This window comes from Aquarana catesbeiana, linkage group LG02, assembly GCF_042186555.1.
Source record: "Aquarana catesbeiana isolate 2022-GZ linkage group LG02, ASM4218655v1, whole genome shotgun sequence".
NCBI classification, from domain to species: domain Eukaryota; kingdom Metazoa; phylum Chordata; class Amphibia; order Anura; family Ranidae; genus Aquarana; species Aquarana catesbeiana.
Window position 1 is genome coordinate 131,305,525 of NC_133325.1, and position 25,145 is coordinate 131,330,669.

General features: G+C 42.0%; 1 protein-coding gene across 6 annotated transcripts in view; it reads right to left on the reverse strand.

The window, feature by feature from the left end:
• PARP4 (poly(ADP-ribose) polymerase family member 4) overlaps window positions 1–25,145 on the reverse strand; it is a 570,213-nt gene that overhangs the window by 467,779 nt on the left and 77,289 nt on the right. For all 6 annotated transcript variants that reach the window (XM_073613478.1, XM_073613479.1, XM_073613476.1 and 3 more), the window contains exons 9-11: window positions 24,868–25,032; window positions 15,569–15,726; window positions 5,567–5,704 (exon numbers count right to left, since the gene is read on the reverse strand). In XM_073613478.1, the coding sequence (XP_073469579.1) occupies window positions 5,567–5,704; window positions 15,569–15,726; window positions 24,868–25,032 (461 nt within the window). The remainder of the gene's footprint in view (window positions 1–5,566; window positions 5,705–15,568; window positions 15,727–24,867; window positions 25,033–25,145) is intronic.

Sequence of the window (25,145 nt, forward strand, 5' to 3'; positions counted from 1 at the left end):
CACTGGCAACCAACAGTAAGAAAGTTCCTCCCATATAACCCCTCCCATACAGGAAGTACCTCAGTTTTTTCGCCAGTGTCTTTTGATGGTGATGGACATGTCTGTTTGAAGCTCTTTAACACTCAATGATGTCCCAGTGAAAGGGTGTTATAATTGGATCCATTCGGATGGCATGAAGGCTAAAATGTATGGTACCCGAGCCTCATGGGAAGGAGAGAAGATTCCTTGAGGTTATGCCTGTAATGCAGCCTTACGGTGCTAGACCCTGCGTAATGGAAACCTGTGCAGTGTTTATTCTGACCAAGGTGCTTTCCTGCAGAGTGCTATACAGGTCCAGAGGAGTGGACCCCAGATTAAGGGGGACCCAGTCTCTGAAGGTCTTTTATAACAAACCTCGTCGTGATGGGTGAAGATTGGACTCCTGTTATGTTCAGAGTCCTGCTGCAGGAATTGTAAGTCTGCATTTGTTTGCAGTCTCTCTTTAAAAAAAAAAAAAAAGAAGAGAGAAATCTGACTGTCTGTTCTCCCGGTGGCCACTGCGAGCAGTGTGCTGTTTAATCAGCTATGTACTCTTACTCATGTGGACTGCGGTTATTCTCCAGCCACTAGAGGGCGCAGGCGCTCAGTATGGCCTTTTTTTTTTATATAGGCAGGGAGTGGAAGGTCGGCCATGCCATGTGGCAAACAGGCAGTAGGCTTCTGGAGACATAGCAGCAGCCTCAAAATGTGAGTACTTACTATGTGAAAACTATGTGAAGACAAGTCATAATTTTATGCTGCATATTTACTGTTTATCCGGGGGGACTGTACAACTGAAAATTAAAACACCACTGGATGGTTAGCAGTTCACTTTTAAGTGTTGACTGCTCTATAAGCAGGTGCAGTGTAGTATACATGCTTGCAATCTTGCTGCTTAAATGCATGGTTAAATATACATGTTTGGGAAACCGTGAGCATGGATGCATTTTTTAAGGAGTTTGAATCTCCAGTATAGTGCATATGTGCTTGACTAAAAACCTGCAGGTCTAGTATGGGCCCAACTGCAGTTAAGCAGGTGCTTGCAAACCTGCTAAAAAGGCACGGTTGCTAAAGATGCACAGTTGCTAAAAACGCAGAGAGATGCATCTCTTTCTTTTTCATGTTTTGCATAAATGTACATGGTTATACATGTTTGCACGGAGATACATGATCATGGCTGCACAAGTATGCATGGTTGCTTAAGCATGCAAGGATGCATAAAAATGCATGTTTATTCGTGTTTGCAGAAATGTACAAGAATTTACATGTTTGCATGGAGATACGTGTTCAAGCATAGAATGCATAGTTGCATGGTTGAACAGAATGCATGGTGGCTTAAGCATGCATGGATGCACAAAGATGCACAAAGATGCATGTTTATTCGTGTTTGCAGAAATGTACAAGAATTTACATGTTTGCATGGAGATACATGTTCATGGTTGCATACAATGTATAATCGCATAGAGATGCAAGGTTATTAATACTTGCATAAAGATGCAGGTTTGGACATGCTTATATAAATGGACATTGATTAATCATGATCACATAAAGATGCATAGTTGCATAAAGATGCGTGTTTAGACATGTTTTTACACAGTCACATAAAAATGCAAGGTCGCATAGAAATGCTTAATCGCATTAAGATGTTTGATTGCATAAAGATACATGATTATACATGTTTGCTTGAATATACATGGTTATACATGTTCACATGGGGAGTTGTCTGCGAAGGGCAAGTCCACTTTGCACTGCGGGTGCGCTTGGGGGTGCAGTCGCTCTGAATCTAGAAGGGAGATCTGAAATAAGGGGAGGCTCTGCTGATTTTATCATCCAATCATGTGCAAGCTGAAATGCTTTTTCTTATTTCCTTGCTTTTCCCCCTCGGATCTCCGGCGACTTTACTTCCAAGAGCACTTGCGGTAAACTTGTGGTGCGAGGTGGGTTTGCCTTTGGTGAATAGCTCTCATGGTGGTCACTTAATGCCGCTTGTTTGCATAAGGATACTTAATCATAAAAAAATGCTGGATCGCATATAGATGCTGGATCATATAAGATACATGATCGCACATAAAAATACATGGTTGCATAAAGATGCATGTTTATACACGTCTACATAGATGCATCTTGCATAAGCAAGTTTCATAAATGCATGCTTGCTTATTGCAAGAATGCCTGTTTCCGTGGGCACATGTTGCATGAATGCGTGTTTACAACGCACACTTTCATATTTTGCCCAAATACATATTTGCATGAACACATGCTTCCATAAAAGCATATTGCTTAAAGCGGTTGTATACCCGCAATTTTTTTTTTTTTTTAACCCCGTAAAGCAAAAGGCATAATGAGCTAGTATGCACCGCATACTAGCTCATTATGAAATACTTACCTTAGAACGAGGCGTCAGTATCTTACCTGGTCCACGCCGAGGGAGCTGTCATGTTGCCTCGGCGTGTCTTCCGGGTATTGCGGTTCCAGCGCTGTGAGTGGCTGGAGCCGCGATGTCATCACTCCCGCGCATGCGTGCGGGAGATTTCTTACTCGGCAAGGTCCGGCAGCTGCCGGGCTTCAGCCGAGAATCCCCTGTGCGCATGCGCCGCTGCAGTCAGCGGGGCATAGCAAGGGGAATATCTCCTAAACCGTAAAGGTTTAGGAGATATTATTTTTACCTACAGGTAAGCCTTATTATAGGCTTACCTGTAGGTAAAAGTAAAAAAAAAGACTATACAACCGCTTTAAACACATGCTGGCATGTTTTCATGTAATGTATGTACTGCATACAAATGTTTATTACATTTTGCTGTATACATATGTACTTGTTTTCTCCGGGACTATTTACCTATGTACTTTTTTTACATAGGACTACATGCATATGGGCCTATTTGCTTGGGTAACAAACCAACATTGTTTTAGGCCTGCATCCATGGAGGACTGTTTATTAGGATACCTGTTATACCAGTTAAATGGTTCCAAAAAAGAGAGGCAGCCGGGGGAAGCAGGAGCACCGCTCTCAGGTTCAGTGATCTGCAGGTATCCGCATCCCCTGATGAACAGTGGTTTCAGGTGCATCTGAACCACTGTGGTGTTTGGCATTGCAGTATGTCCTGGCGCATTCTTTTTTCGTCAGACTCCGGCCATGTCACCTTGTTCATGCCTGATCTCGGTTCATTGAAGCCTAAGCAGGATCAAGCCTGGTTAGGATACAGATGGGAGACTTCCCGGGGATATCAGATGCTGTAAGCTATGCACCCCCCCCCCCGGGGCGAGGGAAGCATCTGAGGCTGCAGGGTTTTTTTTGAGTATCTCAAGCCAGTAAGAGTTGGGGCCATCTCTGAGATGGTTTGTTCCATCTTCTGCCAGCAGAAATCTGGTAGGTTAAGGGCACCTCTTGGGTGGGGGTGTGTCACAGAGTCGTCAGTCTTTGCTTTGCATTTGCTCTTGGAGCAGAAGTTATGGGCTCATTATTGTGAGACAATTAAATGGTGGCAGTTCCAAAGTCAAGTAGGAACATGAGGTCTATCTTAAGATCTCAACTCGCTGAATATCATTCTGTTTTCAGATAGGTTAGATGGTTCAGGGATGACCTCTCTGCAAAAGGTAGGTTTCATGTGGCGATTTGTTTCTAGGCCCATCAAGGATTTCTGTAATTGCAATGGAAAGCTTCTAGCCTCAGTGCTGGGTTTGCTGAAGACACCTCAATATTCTTTACCTCAATCTTTGCTCAAGAAGCAATCAATTCCAGGGGTTCCTTCGATATATTTCTACAGAAGGAAGCTGTGTTTGGGTCAAAGCACATTCTCCACATGCAGCCCTACTCCAGGTCTTGGTAGAGGTTCATTCCCTGTCGGAACTTAAGGATCCAGGCATTGCTTTGCCAGAAGGCTCTGTTTCCGGGGTGTTGCAGAGCAAAGATTGATGCTTGATATTCTTCCTTTTCAGGAATATGGAAGATAACCACTGATACCAGTCTCTCTAAGTCAGGGGTCTCAAACTGGCGGCCCTCCAGCTGTTGCAAAACTACAAGTCCCATGAGGCATTGCAAGACTGACAGTTACAAGCCTGAATCCCACAGGCAGAGGCATGATGGGACTGTTAGTTTTGCAACAGCTGGAGGGCCGCCAATTTGAGACCCCTGCTCTAAGTTGACAGTTGACTTAAGACTGGCTACAGTTTGGTGGACTTGATCTCCACAGGAGAAAATACTGTCCAATAGCTTTCAATGGACCAGCATCAAAAACGCAAGTGCAGCGTTTTTGCGGCGTTTTTGGCACGTTTTGCGTTTTTGGCGTTTTTTTTTTTTTGACTGTATACAGTCAAAAAGAAAACTGTAAAAAAAAAAAACGCAAAACGCGGCAAAAACGCTGTAAAAACGCTGCTCAAAAATGTGGCAAGCATCACAAAAAACACTGCAGAAACGCTCAAAAGCAACATGCATAGGTGTGAATCGAGCCTTAGAGGGATGTCACTTAATTTCCTGTCTTGCTGACAACGGTTTTACCAGACAGGAACATAGAAGAAAATATGCAACAGGAACGAAAAATCTGACAGGGATTTTAGCCTACCTCTACTAAACAAAGCATTATTATTGTTTTCTGTGTTTGTCTGGTGAAACCACTGTCATTGTGTCAGCAAGTGAGCGAGCCCCAAAAAGCAGTTAAAGTGGTACTAAACCCAGAAAAAAATGTATTGTAATTTAATGTATGGTGGCTGCATTTGTTTTCTTTTTAGGCTTTCTTTTCTTTATTTTCACCTGATGATCCAGCCAATAAGTCTGTTATTTTTTTCAGCTTCCTTTAACAGACCAAGCTGTGCAGCAATAATGGCAGTTGGAGGGTTGAGACAAACCATTTAACACTGACAGGGGTACTTACAGTTGTCAGCTTTTATTCATTTATGTAAAGCCATTGTTCCAAAAAGAAAAAAACAGTTGCTGCCTAAAAATTAGTTCAGCTTTAATCTGTTAGGCAAGTCCATCTAATCTGTTAGTACATCTAACACAACGCTCTCTTCAGACTGACAATTCTTTTATCCAAAGGTGTCTCCGTTGCTTCTCCATCCAGAGTGGAGACACTCTATGGCAGGAAGTGTGTTACTGGCTGCCTCACCAGGAGAAAATAAAGGGATGAGCCTAAAAAAGGAAAATGAATGCTAACCCAACCGTTTAAAAATGCTAAACTAAACTGCCCTAATTCCTTCCCTATATTTCTCCTATTGTCTACTTACCTACTTTGCAGAGTCACAGCGTCCTCCAGCATTACCAGTCTGTGCCATAAGAATCTTTTCGGTTATGACAGTGTTCAAAGTCCCTGTTGACTTGAATGGGGCCATACACCAAGAGATTTCCTTGGGACAAACTGTAAACAAAGGAGGAAGTCCACTCTGAAACTACAATAAGTAAGCAGCTTGGGAGGGGAATGTTAGAACAGTTTAGCATAGAGAGGTTGGACTAGCAAAAGTTTTGGTAAAAATACAGCCATCTTTAAATATTTAACTTCCCTTCAGCCTGCCAGTAACTGTTACATCACCTCACCAAACTTAAATACCGTCTTACCGGGACAGAATCCCAACAATGTTGCGTAGTGATGAGGCATGGAGCAAAGACTTGACATTGCCCAGATCACTCCTAAAATTACTGGCTTCTGTTAATCTTCCAACACGGAAAACACGGAAAATCTGAAACTCTTCATTGCTGTAAACGGAAAAGAACCTTTAATTTCAATTATTATAATTTTTTGCCAAATCATCTCTAATAATACAGTAGGCAAATGTTATTCTAGCTTGTCAAATTTTAGATTGGACTTGTCATTTTTTTCTGTAGCCTCCCTGGCGGTATGATTATGTCAGATTTTTGCGTCTCAGAGCGGTACAATTATTTTGCATAGAAATTTGGCATTTTATATTGTAGGCCTGTAATTCTTAGCAATAACACACTTATATCTGTCCACCAAGAGTCTAGTAGATATCCCAGGTATGATGAAGTTTGAAACACAAAATCATAAATTATAATATATTAAATAAATATAAATAATTATAAAAAATAATAATATAATCATAATAAAATTAATCTCCCCATGATTCACTATCGCTCAATTCTGCAAGTGTTCTAATTTACTATCGCTGTTTTTTAGCTGGTCTAAAACCACTTTTGACGTAAAGGGACACTTTTTGGTTGCTATGGACAATCTCAAGTTTCCAGGCAGATATATATAACATTATATATAATAAAAAACTGCATACAGGGCATTGGACAAAGCACTGGGGACAAAAGGGTTGTGAAATAATTCCATACAGTAATGTAATCTGTAAGATTACAGTGTACTGTATGTATTATGATTTTTCACTTTTTTCGCGACCCTTGCAGGGAACGGAGTCCGGCACACAGAGGAATCGGGCGGAGGACACAGCGGGGGGCATCGCAGGGTCCTCGGGACAAGGTAATTATACCGCACCAGGATCCTGCAATGCAATCCCGGTCTCGGGGTTACCGCTAATGGAGCTGAAATTTAACCCCGAGCCACACTTGGGAAAACCGCAAGCGAGGTTAAGAAAAAAATCAATTGCTCTAAGCAAACAAACATTTTTATTGATCTAGATTCTGAAGGACAACAACTAGCTTATTGTACTAATTTTCTATCAAGCTTCTAAGTAGGCGCAACTTGGCCTCCATCCAGTAGGTGGTGCTGTGCCACTATACTGATGGAATGGGATCTTTAGAGAAAAATTGTTCCTTGAGGGATCTCATACATGTCACAAAGGTTGCAGCTGTCTGATTGGACGCTGTAACTTCTGATGACCTCTAGCAGCCAATTTGGTGTGGGACTCATTAAATTAGGGTACCTACACCATTTTGGCGTGCCTGGAGCTTTTGGATAGGTGAGGGCCAGAAACACCATTTGTCAGAGAGGGTTATCAGCGTAGGGCAAGGTTCCTAGCAAGTAGGGTCAGTGCAGGGACACCTCTTGTTCTCCACAGACATTCCGATACCCGGATTAGCAATTAGAGACCAAGTAATGTGCTGCTGCAAAACTGTGCCTGACTAGCTGTATTATCGCTGCGATGCTGTGCCATTAACCACTTGCTGACTGCGCTATAGCCTTTTGATGGCTACAGCGTGGCCGGATAGTTCTGCCATGATCACATGCGCTGCGTGCCTGCTGCAGAGCACAGGCAGCACGCTCTGTGATTGCAGTGTCCAGAGGACACTGCTGATTACAGGTTGAGGTAAACAGTCAATCAGCTGATCACGGATGTAAGCAGAGGCTGGTTATTGTCACTCCTTTCCTCATGCTGATAGCATGAGGAGAGGAGAAGAGAGCCGATAACCGACTTCTCCAAAAGGGATACGTACACTGATGATCAGGGCACTGATTATCAGTGTCTTCAATGCAGTCCAAACAGTGCCCACCAGTGCTGCCAATCTGTGCCTACCAGTACTGTCAATCAGTGCCCCCTATCAGTGACACCTCATCAGTGCCCATTAATGCAGCCTATCAGTGCCCATCAGTGAAGGAGAAAAATTACCTGTTTGCAAAATTTTATAACAAACATTTTTGGTCATTATTCGTTATTAAGTGGTGATTAAATAACACCAAAAGAAAGCTCTATCAGTGTGAAAAAAATTATATAAATTATGTTTGTGTACAGTGTTGCATGACTGCGCATTTGTCATTCAAAGTGCGACAGCACTGAAAGCTGAAAATTGGCCCGGGCAGGAAGGGGGTATAAGTGCCCAGTGAGCAAGTGGTGGGCACTGTGTATGTGGACACGGCGGTGCTACTCTGGAGGTTTATATGTGATTTTAAAAGTTTTTATCTTGTAAGTGCAACTTGTCTGTTTGGGGGCTTTGAATAAATTTGTATACGGAGAACACTATGGTCTTTATACTTATTATTTACATGTCCTGAACTCATGGAATCTTGAGCCAAGCTGGGAGGTGATTAGTTTCTTTGGATGTTAATGAGCTGAGTTACCATTAAGAAAAGAGCCATCTGGATTGCCCACCATTGATTGGGAAGAGGAAGTGAGAGCAAAGAGCTCGTGGGGAGATCCGCATATGAGTTTTGACTCATCTGGGAGGTGAGCGCGCATTTTTACTGGTGGTGGTGTGCACTCCTTTTGAGGACGAACAATCACTGTGGTGGAATTGTGTGGATACACGGATCACAAGAACAGTTTTTCATGTTTCATTTCTTCATTTTTTAATTTTATGGACTATTCATTCATATGTAGGATTTATTTACTTTAGAGATTTGCGCTTCATATTTATATACATTTTTACACATAGCGCTACATTTATTTATTTAATATCTGATTATTGACTTGGTTTATTTTTAGATATTGTATTGAACACGCTTATAGTGGGAATTTGCGACCACTTACTGCTGTGTGTGATTTAAATTCAAATACCTATACTTGACTACTATATACCAGGTGAGAGCTAAGTCCAATATAAATCGGCCTTTGAATTGGGGGACTTTTACAGTAGCACCTTAATCTATAACGCATGTTTGTTGTTTTTTGTCTTGTTTAGTGGTATCTACTATAGACCACATGATATATGTGTATCCCACTACTATAGACACACATAGACAATTTCGTTCTTCGGTTGTTTGTCAGTTTGGTCAAGTTCTCCCACACCTTGAGCCACAAGTTTACCAGACAAGCTTACATGTTGTTATGTTTATATGCAATTAGTCTCTGTGTATATGTACTCCTCCTGGATAAATGTTATAACAATCATAATTCATACCTGTATAGCTATATACTACATTGAATACTTACACATGTACTCTCTTGTTTTTAAATATACCAGCACCTACCCAATATCTGTCCTGAGGAAGCAAATATTTTAGTGAAACACGTCAAACAAGTTTTTGGAGGCATTACTGGATCAGAAATTTTTATTTTACCTTGATACAGTATTACATTAATCTGTGTACTGTAGGTCAAGTCCTCTATAACTGCATTATTGGGTAACTGTGTCCATACAGGGTATTGTTTGTATGTTGTTTATATGTTTTTTTAACTATGTTGTAATAATATTTATACTTTTTTATTGATTCTCTCTAGCTCTCTCTCTCTGTATCTCATTATGTGCCCACAAAGTCCATTAATTTTTTTACTTCAATATAATATACAGTAATTTAACATAGCAAAATATATAAATATTGGACTTGAATGCCTATGCTCCACAGATGCTCCAAAGCACAGATCCCACTTAAAAAGATTTTGGTCAACTAACCACAAGCTGACATCAAACATCTCCGTTTCTGTATCAGTAAATGTCTTTCCAGGCAGAGGTTCCAAACAAATAAAAGTTTCTTGAGGTCAGGCCTGAGAAACAGGGCAAACTTTACCTGCTTGATAACCTTCCATTGCACCAGTATGTGGGTCTTTTGCCTTGGTGGAATAGAACTCTGCATCTCAACTTCCCCAAAGACAACAATATCAACTGCTCTTGATGTTTGAAATACAGTCTAATAAATACTATATACTAAATATACTATTTAGCAATACAATATAAAGCAGCAGATAAATTTGCTAGGAATTAAATCTAAAGGATAATGTACAAACAACTATTGCATATGAAGTTTAATGGATAAATTAGGTAGGTCCTCATATTACATAGTTTCGGTAAATCAAAAGCTGACTGTACACAGATTGTATGGTCAGATTGTAATGTGTATGCTAGGGTGACCAGACATCCCCTGGTTTCCAGGGACAGTCCCCAAACTGAAGACACTGTCCCCAGACCAAGTCTGTCCCCAGTTTTGTCACCTGGCAGGGGCGGCGCCAGGTGGGTGCTTGGGTGTGCTTAAAGCAGAGGTCCGTCCGTCCCTTTAAAAATTAAAAGTCAGCAGCTACACATACTGTAGTTGCTGACTTTTAACTTTCGGACACTTACCTGTCCAGTGATATTGGCACCGCAGCTGATGTTTCCATCAGCTGTTGGGTGCTGCTGCCACCACTGCCGGTAAGGGAACCCAGAAGTGTAGCCTTTTGGCTTCACGGCCGGGTCCCAACTGCGCATGCGCAAAGCACACTGAGCTCTCTTACTGGCCCGATAGGAGAGGGAGGCGGGAGGAGGAGGGGGACCGAGCTGCTGTCGTACTTCGCCGTGGCCCGCCTCCCGGATGTGGGGACAGGGTACCTGTCAGCAGACAGGTATCCACTCCCCCCTCCCCCGGAAAGGTGCCAAATGTGGCACCAGAAGGGGGGGGGGGGGGGAATCAGATAAGCAGAAGTTCCACTTTTGGGTGGAACTCCGCTTTCAGCCAAACAAAATTTCTTTAAGCACCCCCATAGCAGCTCCAAAATTCAGATGCCACTACTTGCATATGTCACAATTTTTTCTTTTTTTTTGTACCTGTACATCCTCTTTTGATGCCAGAAGGCTGGGGACTCTTTTTCCTGTGGTGGGATACAGATGCTCCAGCCTCATAAGCCAATAATCTTTAGATAGACCCGGCAGCCAGAGGTGGATTGATATACAGCCTCTCTGCTACTTCCTCAGCCAATGAGAAAGCATTGTACCCGCCCCTTCCTCAGCCTGCCTGATTTGACTTCTAGGCTAAGCGGTATCAGGAGGAGGTGCCGGCAGATCGATAGGAGGAGGGACAGGAGAGGAGTGGCGAGAACACAGCCTGCTATGGAGGATGGATTACAAGAGGCAGACGGATCACTTCCCAACCTCTGCAGTGAGCCCGTGAGTCTAAAGAAACAGCTTCTTCCAGCAATGAGAGAGCAGAGGATGTTTTCACAGTGTGTGATACAGAAAGTAAGAAGAGCAGCACCAGGACAGGATGTCTGTTTGTTCTATCCCTCCCTCCATCCCACCCGCCATGCATCCATCCATCCCCCCCATCCATCCCTCTATCCAACCATCCTTTCCTCCAACCATCCCGCCACCATCCAACCGTCCTTCCAACCCTCCATCCATCCAACCAGCCCACAATCCGACCATCCTTCCAACCAAACATCTCTTGTTGCATCCATCTAATCATCCCTCACTCCATCCATCTAAACATCCATCCCTCCCTCCAACCATCCCTTGCTCCGTCCATCTATCCCTGCCCCCATCCATCCATCCCTTCCTCAAATCATCCCTCCCTCTATCCAGGCTATCAGGCCAGGGCTCTTGCACACAGGTGGCTGAGCCCATTCAGTGTAATTGCAGCCCAGGTGCAGTGTACAGCCCGTCACTGACATGAATAGTTGTGTGCTGCTGTATTACTCTATACAGTGATCATAAACAGGAGTACAGCAGCGTACAACTAGTCATGTCAGTGACGGGCTGTACATTGCACCTGGGCTGCAATTACATGAATGGGCTCAGCCACCTGTGTGCAAGAATCCTAAGGCCCCTTTCACACTTATACGACTTGTCCCACGATTTTGTACTGCAAAATCGTATGACAAGTCATTCTCCATGATTTTCAATGACTACCATTCATATTGGCACGACTTTAAGTCGTGCCGACTTCAAAGTAGTCCCTGCACTACTTTGGTCCAACTTCCATGCGAGTTGTACTCCATAGACCTCAATGTTAAACCCTCAAGTAGCATGCAAATCGTACCTGAATAATATAGACAAGATTTCAGTACAACTTTGTAAGCACACGCTGAGAATGGTTAATGCCAAAGTTGTGGCAAAGTCGTACAAAGTAGTACTGTTCCCAAATCGAGACAAAATCACCGTAAAATCAGGGCCGCAAAATCACGGTAAAATCGCGTGACTTTGAAGTCGCACAAGTGTGAAAGGGGCCTAAATCTCAGTAAAAGTAATGTGAACTTTCTCTCTGTGCTATCTCTCTCTTCTCATGTTAGTGTAAACTATATTGCATATTGAGTTTGGTGGTCAGTACCATCAGCAAATGCAATCTTTTCAAGAGAATCAGCTGATTCGCAGCTCTGCACCCTATGTAGTGCATGCCTGAATGTTACACTCTGTACGGTGTACATAGTGTGCTCCTGATCTCTGCACTGTGTACGTAGGGCAATCCTGATCTCTGTACTGAGTACATAGCGCATTCCTGATCTCTGCACTGTGTATGTGGGGCATTCCTGATCTCTGCACTGTGTACATAGCGCATTCCTGATCTCTGCACTGTGTACGTAGGGCATTCCTGATCTCTGAACTGTGTACATAGCGCATTCCTGATCTCTGCACTGTATATGTAGCGCACTATTGAACCCTGCGCAGTCCTGAACTTTGTACATAGCGCACTCTTGAACTCTGCACACAGCGCACCCCTGAACTCTGCGCTTTTTTGGTAAGAATAAACTACAAAATATGCATTGAGTTTTTTCTCTATCTTATCTTCTTAACATTTGGCAGTCATATCCAAAAAATTCTAAGAAGTATCTTTTTTTATCTCATGGACGAAATGTGAGAAATAACATATATATCATACAATCATTTCATAAACACATACCACATACACTGCATATAAAATTTGAGGAAAATATGCTTATAAAATAAATAGTTAACCATTTGCCAATAAAAAAAAATATGTCCCCAGATTTCATTTTAAAAATCTGGTCACCTTGCAATAAAAAGACAGGAGTTCTTATTCTGCCTCAATCTATCCAAAACTAGAAAATAACTAGGCTTTAACCAGTGACAACTAAGCATTTTGTGGATATACAAAATGAGTAAATTTACTTTATATATGATTTTAATGGAGGATTAGGTTTTGGCATTTTGAGTCTATTGTTAAAACTAGGGAAGTATTGGGGTGGTCATATACAGGGTGATGTTCCAAACACAGAAGCCATTCTACAGATAAGCCGAAACCTATACAGAGCTATATATCTATATTTATCTATATATATTTATATTTAGCAAGTTGGCAATGCATACAATGTACTCTTTTTTTTTCACAGAAATGTACAAACGTTTTTCGTTTTTTTGTACTATCCGCATCATTTTTCTCCCACCTACCTGATGGATTTTAGAATATATGATTGTAAATGTGTTACCTTTATAAATTTGTCACACGCTCTACTGTGTCTAATTTTATATTTTTCTAAATAAATGTATGTTTATTAATAATTCTGTATGCGCTTCCACTTACTGGGTACCGAGATAGTCCATTTACAATACTGGTGTTACTGGGCAACAACACTGGAGCAGCCCCAGTTAACCTGCCTTCTCTCTCACACTTATAATGAATTTTAATGCAAAAAAACACAATATATAACCCAATTTTTTGGTAAAATATAATAGATGATATTACGCTGAGTAAATAGATAACTAACATGTCATGCTTTAAAATTTTTTTATTTTTTTTTTACCGGTTACCAGTTTAGAGTTGCAGAGGACTTGTGCTAGAATTATTGGTCTCGCTATAATGTTCATGGTGATACCTCACATGTGTGGTGCGAACCATTTACATATGCATGTGTGACTTACATATGCATTCGCTTCTGCGCACGAGTACAGAGGGATGGGGGCGCTTTAAAAAAATGTTCCTATTTTATTTATTTTTACACTGTCCCTTAAATTTGTTTTTTTTTTTGGATCACCTATTAAATGGAATGTAAACATCCCTTGTAATAGAGATAATGGATGTCAGGTCCTATTTATGGAGAGACCCCAAATCTCTCCTCTACCTTTGAAAGCAAATAAAAAAAAAAAATAGGTTACTTCTGCCGTAGACTGGAAGTAACGTCATGACATTGCTCATGTCTAGATCATAGAGGCAACCAGCCACGGGAACCGTCAAATTGTTTCCTTGGCTCGCCTGTAAGCCCAAGAAACATCGGCGAGCAGCAGGGGGGTTTGGTGACCCCTCCCACTGCTTTTAAAATCGATGCAGCAGCTAATCAGCTGCTCAGATTGCTTTTATGAGAAAGAGAATTGCCGGATGAAAAAGAAAAATACCGGTGTTATGGCTGATAGCTTCAGTATTGCAGTTTTGAAGTGGATATGCCACAGAGTAGGAAGAGAACCTCTTAAAGTGTAACTAACCTAATTCAACCTGCTTACTAGGGATCGACCGATATTGTTTTATGTAAAATACCGGTGCTGATTTTTCGGCCACCTCTCAGGCCGATAGCTGATATTATATGCCGATTTTCTGTACATTTAAAAAAATATATTTTATACTGTCCTTTTACTTTTTTTTTTTTATTACTGTTATTGATGTTACAAGGAATGTAAACATCCCTTGTGACAGTAATAGGCAGCGACAGGTACGCTTTATGGAGGGTCGGGGGTTCTATAAGACCCCAAACCCCTCCTCTGCACTTGAAAGTATTTAAAATGTCACAATCTGCCTTTTTGAATACTTTTTATTTTTTAAAACTGGCGTCTTTAAGATGCCAGTAATCCAGAATTTATGTCATGACATTGCTTCCAGGCAGGGAAGGCACCTAGGGCATTTGGCACCCGGGGCGGATCCTATTTCTGGCCCCCCTTCCCAACAAAATCACAGGGCGAAAAGCTTGTTGCTTAAAAAGAAGCAGGTGCTTCTTTTGAGCGACAGTGTCGCGTGTTGTGATTTGCTGCGACTGCAACTCAATTTAAGAAGGTTAGAGTAGTATAGTGGCAGGTTAGGGCAGTATACGGTATTATGGTGGCAGATTAGGGCAGTATAGGGTATTATAGGGGCAGAATAGGGATGTATAGGGTATTATAGGGGCAGATTAGGGCTGTATAGGGTATTATGGTGGCAGGTTAGGACTGTATTGGGTACTATGGTGGCAGGTTAGGGCAGTATGGGGTATTATAGGGGCAGATTAGGGCTGTATGCAGTGACAATGTGCTCACTTACAGCATAGTTGCAAATGTAGACACTCGCAACTCCTGTGTGCTGTACTCTCCTCTTTCTCCTCCTTCAGATGCAGGATCAACCAGTAAACGAGTCTTTGGGAGGAGAGGAGGAGGCAGCCACACCCCTGGCTTCACCCACCAACTCGAGCTGCCTCGGGACTCAGGAGACATTGAAGATCGTCGAGGGACAGACTGCCTGATTGGATGACTGGGGAGACAGGCAGCCGCCCTCTCCCGCAGTGCTGGGCCCCCTGCTGACCCAATGAACTTCTGATGCTTACAAAGCTGGGAAAGTGCAGGAGCCCCCACTCATTATGGCGGCCCTGCTGCGATCTCCTCTCCAGATTACACTGCACACCCCCAGACTGACACCCCCTTAACGTGCGGCACCCGGGGCGAACTGCCCCCCCCATTGGTCCGCCACTGTTTCTGGGTTACTAGATTAGAGACAAACAAAGCATTGGCTTTGTTCGGGTCTTCACGGCTGGGATGGGAGAGCCCGGGCGAGCGGCGGGAAGAGGAGGACTTTCCCTTCCGCTGCTTGTATTAACAGCTGAGCTGCATCGGTTATTACAAGAAAACCGACTGTCCACTCTAAAGAACAGTACCGGGGCCAGTAATATCGGTAAGTTTTGTGACCGATACTGATGCTTCAAAAAAAAGTGAATATCGGCCGCCGATAATTGGCCACACCCATAATCGGTCGACCTCTACTGCCCACAGATAAGAAATATGATAAACTACTGCAAACGGACAGCTGCTCTGCTTATCACTTACCTGTGATTATTATTCAAAACCTCCTGTTTGACCCGATGAAACTCCTCTGTGTTTGGATCAACATATTCCACTCGGCACTTGAGTGCCCGGTACTTTCCAACAGAGCTTGGGTGAGGTTTTGCGTTTGTCTCACTACTGTTAACCATGTCTCTTATAAGCTGGTAAGAAAATTAAAGAAAATTTAAAAAAAATGATAATACAGTGGTAGACTGGAGTTAAAAGCAGCCACAGTGAATACAGCACAGTTCCAGGTTTATCCAAATAACCAACATTTAAGTTCCACCAGCATACAACTCCATGATCATGCCCCTATGGTATAATATTTATCAGAGAGAGTAGTTAGTTTGTGACTGGATGATTAACTATTATGTGCAAGGGCATCCTGGTGTTCTTATTATACAGGATTTACCGTAGCTCACAAAAGTGAGTACACCCTTCACATTTTTGTAAAAAAAAAAAATTTATTTCATCTTTTCATGTGACAACACTGAAGAAATAAAACTTTGCTACAATGTAAAGTAGTGAGTGTACAGCTTGCATAACAGTGTAAATTTGCTGTCCCCTCAAAATAACTCAACACACTGCCATTAATGTCTAAACCGCTGGCAACAAAAGTGAGTACACCCCTAAGTGAAAATGTCCAAATTGGGCCCAATTAGCCATTTTGTCTCCCAGGTGTCATGTGACTCATTCATGTTACAAAGTCTCAGGTGTGAATGGGGAGCAGGTGTGTTAAATTTGGTGTGATCGCTCTCACTCTCTCATACTGGTCACTGGGAGTTCAACATGGCACCTCATAGCAAAGAACTCTCTGAGGATCTGAAAAAAACAAATTGTTGCTCTACATAAATGTGGCCTAGGCTATAAGAAAATTGCCAAGACCCTGAAACTGAGCTGCAGCATGGTGGCCAAGACCATACAGCAGTTTAACAGGACAGGTTCCACTCAGAACAGGCCTTGCCATGGTCGGCCAAAGAAGTTGAGTGCACATGCTCAGTGTCATATCCAGAGGTTGTATTTTGGGAAATAGACGTATGAGTGCTGCCAGCATTGCTGCAGAGGTTGACGGGGTGGGGGAGTCAGCCTGTCAGTGCTCAGACCATACGCCGCACACTGCATCAAAATTGGTCTGCATGGCTGTCATCCCAGAAGGAAGCCTCTTCTAAAGATGATGCACAAGAAAACCCTCAAACAGTTTGCTGAAGACAAGCAGACTAAGGATATGGATTACTGGAACCATGTCCTGTGGTCTGATGAGACCAAGATGTGTGGCGGCAACCAGGTGAGGAGTACAAAGACAAGTGTGTCTTGGCTACAGTCAAGCATGGTGGTGGGAGTGTCATGGTCTGGGGCTGCATGAGTGCTGCTGGCACTGGGGAGTTACAGTTCATTGAGGGAACCATGAATGCCAACATGTACTGTAACATACTAAAACAGAGCATGATCCCCTCCCTTCAGAGACTGGGCCACAGGGCAGTATTCCAACATAACAACCCCAAACACACCTCCAAGACAACCACTGCCTTGCTAAAGAAGCTGAGGGTAAAGGTGATGGACTGGCCAAGCATGTTTCCAGACCTAAACCCCATTGAGCATCTGTGGGGCATCCTCAAACAGGAGGTGGAGGAGCACAAGGTCTCTAACATCCACCAGCTCTGTGATGCCGTCATGGAGGAGTGGAAGAGAACTCCAGTGGCAACCTGTGAAGCTTTAGTGAACTCCATGCCCAAGAGGGTTAAGGCCGTGCTGGAAAATAATGGTTAGCCACACAATATATTGACACTTTGGGCCGAATTTGGACATTTTCACTTAGGGGTGCACTCACTTTTGTTGCCAGTGGTTAAGACATTGATGGCTGTGTTGAGTTATTTTGAGGGGACAGCAAATTTACACTGTTATACAAGCTGTACACTCACTACTTTACATTGTAGCAAAGTGTAATTTCTTCAGTGTTGTCACATGAAAAGATATAATAAAATATTTACAAAATGTGAGGTGTGTACTCACTTTTGTGAGATACTGTATATATAGCGTGTCCAGAAAAAGATACATTTTCCTGAGCAACTCCAATGGCTGCCACCAGTCCACAAACACTCTAAAGGGTCTATTTAAAATGGAGACTGGATACTGCTATTCATTCTCCGCAGCACACTACAGTGCTTTCATTTTACACCTCGAAAACTGCATGCAATTTTGTGGAGCGTATGGTGTCCCTCACAAAGTAACTCCTTGTAATAACAGGAGAGCTGGATCACATGACTTTGACAAATCATGGGGATTGGTTCTTTTCTCAGGCACTTTTTTCACCATTCTTGGGAAAATCAGTCAACCAATCACACAAGGAGAAAATGACATATCTGGGAGGGGGGCTTTCTGCACACATTCCGTGTACAGAAAACCTCCAGGTAGCCATATTGCATTGCATTTCACAGAAAATTACAGAGCTGCAGATTTAAAAGGAAAGATATTTTTTTTTAATAACATTCAATTGCAATATGACTTGTGTCACAATTGTATATGCTATACTATTTTGACTGATTGGTTAATATGCACAGCTGCTCCAGATTCTGTCTGCTCCCATTTTGGTTTATTCCCCCCATGCGTATGGGCACCTGTACCTGCACATAGACATGAAAGTATGCAAAATCTTAGGACTGTTCACTGAGGAATGGAAATAGTGTGAAGAAGTGTCCATGTAGGCTGTTTTGCAGATGCTCTAACCAAATTATCAGCCATCACCTTGAGCTGAGCACAGCACATTTGAGATTTCCAGCTTGCAATCAAAGCCATGTGACAAACAGTGATCACCTGACAATCTAGTGATACATAAACACTCCTTTATAACTGGCTCATTGTAAAAGAGGGAGAGTGATGTGGGCCTCTTTATAGTGAATTCCCATAATCTTGGAATAAAAATGCCAGCACTGTTGGCTGAAATGTGATAAAAAGTTAAAAGCAAGGCTGTACATATACTACAAAACCCTATCTGCAGACTTCTTTATCTACAGCTAAAACATCTGAAGTAGAACTAAGGGCAACCCCCCCCCCCCCCCCATTTTTGATAGATTAAGGGTGGGTTATAACCCCTGTATGTTTATTTTTTGCCATTGGTGTCATATTGTGGAGATTTCCTTTCACTTCCTGTCCCATAGTCAAAACAGGAAGTGAAAAAACTCCCTATAAATTGTGTTGTCAACAGGTTTACCAGAACTAGTGTCCCCATTGGAAGATCTCCTACCTATTCATGTTCTAAATCTTAATATTAAAATTACTACATGGTTAGCTAGACTGATAATATAAATTGTATTTCTGATACCATGATATATTGTGAGAGGTAGTTATCTGAATTTCAAGGCTTTGCATACAAAATGGCAAAATAATCAGCACCCCCAAAATTGAGAAAACATTTGTGATAGATTTGATAAAGACCTGTCAAGTTTAAACCCGCTTATTGAAGTGTTGTGCTCATACACTGGCAATGCAATGTTTTTCATATGAAGAATAAAGTTTTGGAACTAATCTGCAGATGTGGTGATCACTTTGCCATCCACCTATCTACTAAACAGAGCACATGGATTGTTTAGGAATGCTAGGGAGAAGGGCTCCTGCTTTGTGTGGGAGAATACAGTCTGACTCTTGTGCTGGCAGCACATAGTACTTTATTCCCTGTAGATATCCCCTATGCCCCGAAGCAATTAGCAGTGTAAAAAGGTAAAAAAGCCTCATATGTATTACTGTACAGTGCCTTGCAAAAGTATTCACCCCCTTGGCTTTTTACCTATTTTGTTACATTACAGTCGCTACGACTTAGAAAAAGGTTCCTGGAGTATTTTTGGGGCGACTTCAGGCGACTTACGTTGACTTCTATACAGAAGTCGTTTTGCAAGTCGCCGCTGAAGTCGCGTGCAGGTCGCCTCGGTGAGGCGACCTGCAAGTCGTGCCGCCCCTGTGTGAAGCGGCACGAAGTTCAATGTTTTTTTTTTTAATCTGAATTATATGTGATGGATCAGAACACAATAGTCTAAGATGGTGAAGTAAAATTTAAAAAATATATACATAAAACTATTTTTCAGAAATTAAAAAACGATAATTGGCATGTGCGTATATATTCACCCCCTTTGTTATGAAGCCCATAAAAAGCTCTGGTGGAACCAATTACCTTCAGAAGTCACATAATTAGTGAAATGATGTCCACCTGTGTGCAATCTAAGTGTCACATGATCTGTCATTACATATACACACCTTTTTGATAGACCCCAGAGGCTGCAACACCTAAGCAAAAGGCATCACTAACCAAACACTGCCTTGAAGACCAAGGAACTATCCAAACAAGTAAGGGACAATGTTGTTGAGAAGTACAAGTCAGGGTTAGGTTATAAAAAAATATCCAAATCTTTGATGGTCTCTAGGAGCACCATCAAATCTATCATAACTAAATGGAAAGAACATTGCACAACAGCAAACCTGCCAAGAGACGGCCGCACACCAAAACTCATGGACCGGGCAAGGAGGGCATTAATCAGAGAGGCAGCACAGAGACCTAAGGTAACCCTGGAGGAGCTGCAGAGTTCCACAGCACAGACTGGAGTATCTGTACATAGGATCACAATAAGCCGTACGCTCCATAGAGTTGGGCTTTATGGCAGAGTGGCCAGAAGAAAGCCATTACTTTAATCAAAAAACAAAATGGCATGTTTTGAGTTTGCGAAAAGGCATGTGGGAGACTCCCAAAATGTATGGAGGAAGGTTCTGGTCTGATGAGACTAAAATTGAACTTTTTAGTCAAAGAAAACGCTATGTCTGGCGCAAACCCAACACATCACATCACCCAAAGAACACCATCCCCACAGTGAAACATGGTGGTGGCAGCATCATGCTGTGGGGATGTTTTTCAGCAGTTAGGACTGGGAAACTGGTCAGAGTTGAGGGAAAGATGGATGGTGCTAAATGCAGGGATATTCTTGAGCAAAACCTGTACCACTCTGTGTGTGATTTGAGGCTAGGACAGAGGTTCACCTTCCAGCAGGACAATGACCCCAAACACACTGCTAAAGCAACACTTGAGTGGTTTAAGGGGTAACCATGTAAATGTGTTGGAATGGCCTAGTCAAAGCCCAGACTTCAACCCAATAGAAAATCTGTGGTCAGACTTAAAGATTGCTGTTCACAAGCGCAAACCATCCAACTTGAAGGAGCTGGAGCAGTTTAGGAGGAATGGACAAAAATCCCAGTGGTAAGAAGGTGGCTCTACAAAGTATTGACTTTAGGGGGGTGAATAGCTATGCACATTTACTTTTTCTGTTATTTTGTCCTATTTGTTTGCTTCACAATAAAAAAAAAAAATCTTCAAAGTTGTGGGCATGTTCTGTAAATTAAATGATGCAAATCCTCAAACAATCCATGTTACTTCCAGGTTGTGAGGCAACAAAACACAAAAAATGCCATGGGGGGGGTCAATACTTTTGCAAGGCACTGTATATACAACCAACTGCAATGCAGTAATATTATAGAGGCTTTATTGGGTTTTAACAATTAAAAATCACTTACAATATGTATTAAACCTTTTTTTACTTCAATCTTTTTTCATTTTATGCAAAGTAGGACAGTCATACATTTAATAAATAATGATATTTGAAGCGCTTCACAATGTGCAAAAAAGTGAATATATATGAATAAAAATGAATAAATAAATATAAATACTCAAATAAATCCAGCGGTGAGTAAAATTTCCTAAAAAATCCAGCAATCAAAATAGTGTAAAATTATAAAAAATTATTAAAAAATTTGTGCCAGCAAATGTGTAAAAAAATCCACATAAAAAATCAACATAAAAATAAATATATAGGGATGTATTCAGAAGGATCAATTATACAAGTGTAGAATCCGATTGGTATAAAGCTTTGATCCGGTCCCACTAGCAAAGCTGTTTAAAAACACTTGCTTAATTAAGGTGCTCATTGACATTTATAGTAACAATGTTTCTTTTGCTTCTGTTCACAACCAATGTGAGAATCATAAACAGATCTAATTTAACAGGCAGATAAGAGAAAAAACCAATCATTGTGCAATAGTTAGGATACCAAGGTACACAGGCAAACTTCAATCCACTCACGTGTGCCTTATAATGATAAGGCATATGCAGGTTTTGCTATAGCAGTCAGCCGCCTTAGACAGGAGCAGATTCACTGCAGTACACTGTGTGATACTGCTGATCTGCGCAGAGCGTCCTTGGCTCCTCCCACGCATTGCATCACAGTCACGTGATTTTTCAAGGATTTCTATCGGGACTGCGACATTATGGCGGACACATCGGACACTTTTGATGCTATTTTGGGACCACTGTCCTTTATACAGCAATCAGAGCTACAAATAGCCACTGATTACTGTATAAATGACACTGGCGGGGAAGGGGTTAAACACTAGGGAGCGATCAAGGGGTTAAGTGTGTCCTAGGGAGTGATTTTAACTGTGGGGGGGATGGGCTCATTACAACATGACAGAGATCACTGCTCCCGATGACAGGGAGCAGTAGATCCCGGTCATGTTGCAAACGCGGGCAAACATTGATTTTGCGGGACCCGCGCGCGATAGGCGGCAAATTTAAAGGGACATACAGGCAAGAGCTTTGCCTGCCTGTGCCATTCTGTGGACGTATATGTGTGTGCGGCGGTCGGCAAGTGGCTAAAATGCTGCTAACAGATTTTTTAAAATAGAGTTTTACAGTACTGTAATACCAACAATGTAGCAGTACAATGTAAATAAAGAGCAAAGCTGTACTCTAGAAATCATGCCATGTAGTTTATTCGGTGTGGCTGGCTTCCAAACACAGTCCTCGCCTTAGAGCAAAACAAGCCAGAAGGGTGTTGCCTAAGTCCAACTGGGGTGAAATGCAGTCAGTGGTGTGGCCTAGGGCAGAAACTGTTTGCAACCCAGCTACATTGTATGTTTTTTACAGACTGCAGCTTTGCTCTTTACTTGCTATGATAGTTGAGCTGGTCAAATTCTTTAATGTTTGCACCTGAAGCACAAAAAGGCCAGGGAAGCAAGACCACAGGACTTGTTGTGGTTCCGTTTCTCTTTGAACGTCCCCAACAATGTAGTGAAATATGTCTGTCATGAATACAAGATAGAAATGAAGTCAGCAGGATAGGAAAAAAAGAGGAACATAGGAAGGGGAAGAAGAAAATAAAAAAAAAAAATCGGGGTTAGCAATGGGAGAATAAGGAGGGGAAAAGAGGAGGCAAAGAAACTGAAAGAGATGGAAAAGGGAGGAGGGGTCACAAGCACCCCCCCCATCCTAGCCACGGCCGAACAGCATCCATTACCAGTAAATCTCTGAGCTCTTGGGAATGTTGAAAAATCCTCCATGCGGTTCCGGTAAAGGTATGTCTATTAAAATCTATTGCATTCTGCAGCAACTGGATATTCAAGATGCATGAAAGAAATTCAGTAGTCCATTCAGCTAGGAAAGGTATCTTTCTTATTATAGATTTGATTTCACTAGGAATAACTGACATCAATGTAACCATGGGAGAATTTGGCATCATAGTATCTGTCACCTATGCATAGATCTGCAGGATGGGAGCCCAAAACTGTTGATGGGCATTCTCACCATATGTAAGTCATATTATCAACCATTGCATTACATCACCAACAGCTGTCAGTTACTGAGGAGGGGAACATTAAACATTTTTTGTCTGATATAATTATACATGACTGTTTGTTTTGTTTTTGCACATTGGGATTGTTTCATATTTGCATACAATTTTATTAACACTGGCAATGTATGATAATAAAACCTTGCATAGATTTTAAACTTACCTGAATAAATATTTTTGTAAATTGTGCATACAGATTACCAAGGTGCTCATGTTTTGCAAGAATGTGCTTTGCACGAGCATTTGTTAAAGTATATCTAAACCCAAGAACAAAAATGTAATATATTGCAGCTCACTAGTCCCTGGATGTGATGGCTGTATTGGTTTTCTTCTTTTTTCTTTAATTTTACCTGCCGATCCTGTCAATTAGTCCCCATTCACACTTCTGTGACTTGTAATGCGACTTTGGACCCCAAAGTCACAAGACCATGTTTCCCTATGAGTAGCATTCGTATCTGTGCGACTTTAATGTAGTTCATGCACTACTAAGGTCTGACTTTCATGCGACTGAGGGCCATAGACTTCAATGTAAACCGTCAAAGGTCCCCTTGTGACATAACCGATCCAGCATGCCCTCGGTCGATGTCGTCACAAGGGGCTGTCAGATGGCGAAGCAGATTCTGAAAAGCCCGGCACAACCACCGGCCAGGGTTGTGGGGAAGAGGTCCTTGTCCCCATTAACATTCGGGGGGTGGGGCGCTTGCTCACCCTTCCTTGACTACATGGTCGGATAAGGGTCTGGTATGGTTTTTGGGGGGAACCCCATGCCGTTTTATTTTTTAATTTTGGCGTGGGGTTTCCCCACCTCCCCCCGTCGAATGCATACCAGGCCCTTCGGGTCTGGTATGAATATTAAAACGAGCCTCACGTCAACATTTTTTAAAAGCAGCATGGGGTCACCATTTTGTTCCATTTATTTTTTATTGCAGGCATTCTCTTTTTTTAAATTCAGCTGTCAGTGGGGAAACTCGCTGACAGCTGATGAGTCATCGGTTGTTAAGGAGCTGGCTTTCCGGCCCACTCCTTAACAACCAGCTGTTCCTTACACAGAATTCAAATTGGTCGATCAATTTTTGACCAATTCAAATTCGAATCGTTCTGAAAATTTACTCGTTAGAAAATAAAGAAACCAAACTAAACTAAACACATTTTTCCATTCTGCACGTTTAGCGACTTTGTAGAGCACAAACAAAATGATCACACTGGTCAAAGCCAAAGAGGTAACAAAGTTCCAGTAATCTAAAGTCGCATCAAAGTCCCAATGGAAATCGCATGATTTTTAAGTCGCACAAGCGTGAATGGACTCTAACACAAATAGTAATCTAGGGTGACAATGGTTACTCTCTGTTAGGTATCTGTGGAGGAGCAGCTTATCACCCTAGGCTGCTTGTTCTTGATTTAGAATACAGAACACCATTCTCTCTTCTCTTGTCCACGACACAAGGGGGGGGGGTGTCCTGTAGTCCACAGAGGGGAGAGGGACAGGGCTAATTGCCGGGCTTTAGAATTCAATGCAGCAAAATCAGAGTACATGAAGTTAGAAGTTCATTGGTTTTCTGGCATTAACGAATTTAAAAAAATAGACGGGGTATTTTTTATTTTGCCCTGACACACACTCAGTTGTGAAACCCATATTTGTACCTGGCACAAGTCCTGTTTTGCTGTCAAAAACTTCTTGTCAACATTTCTTTGCTGTCTTTTCCAGTGGGGAATACATTGGTAAAACTCTTCCATCAATTCTCTAATATCTTCATTCTTGTTCAGTGCATTGCGCACATTTTGTAGAATTCCTTCAGCTTTACTCACCTGCAGAGAAGAAGGGTAGTAAGTAAGTAAAAATTCTCATTGAAGCAAACCAAAGCTATTTAACAACTTTCTTTTTTAAAATTAAGGATATAAGCCCATGAAAATTGTATAGG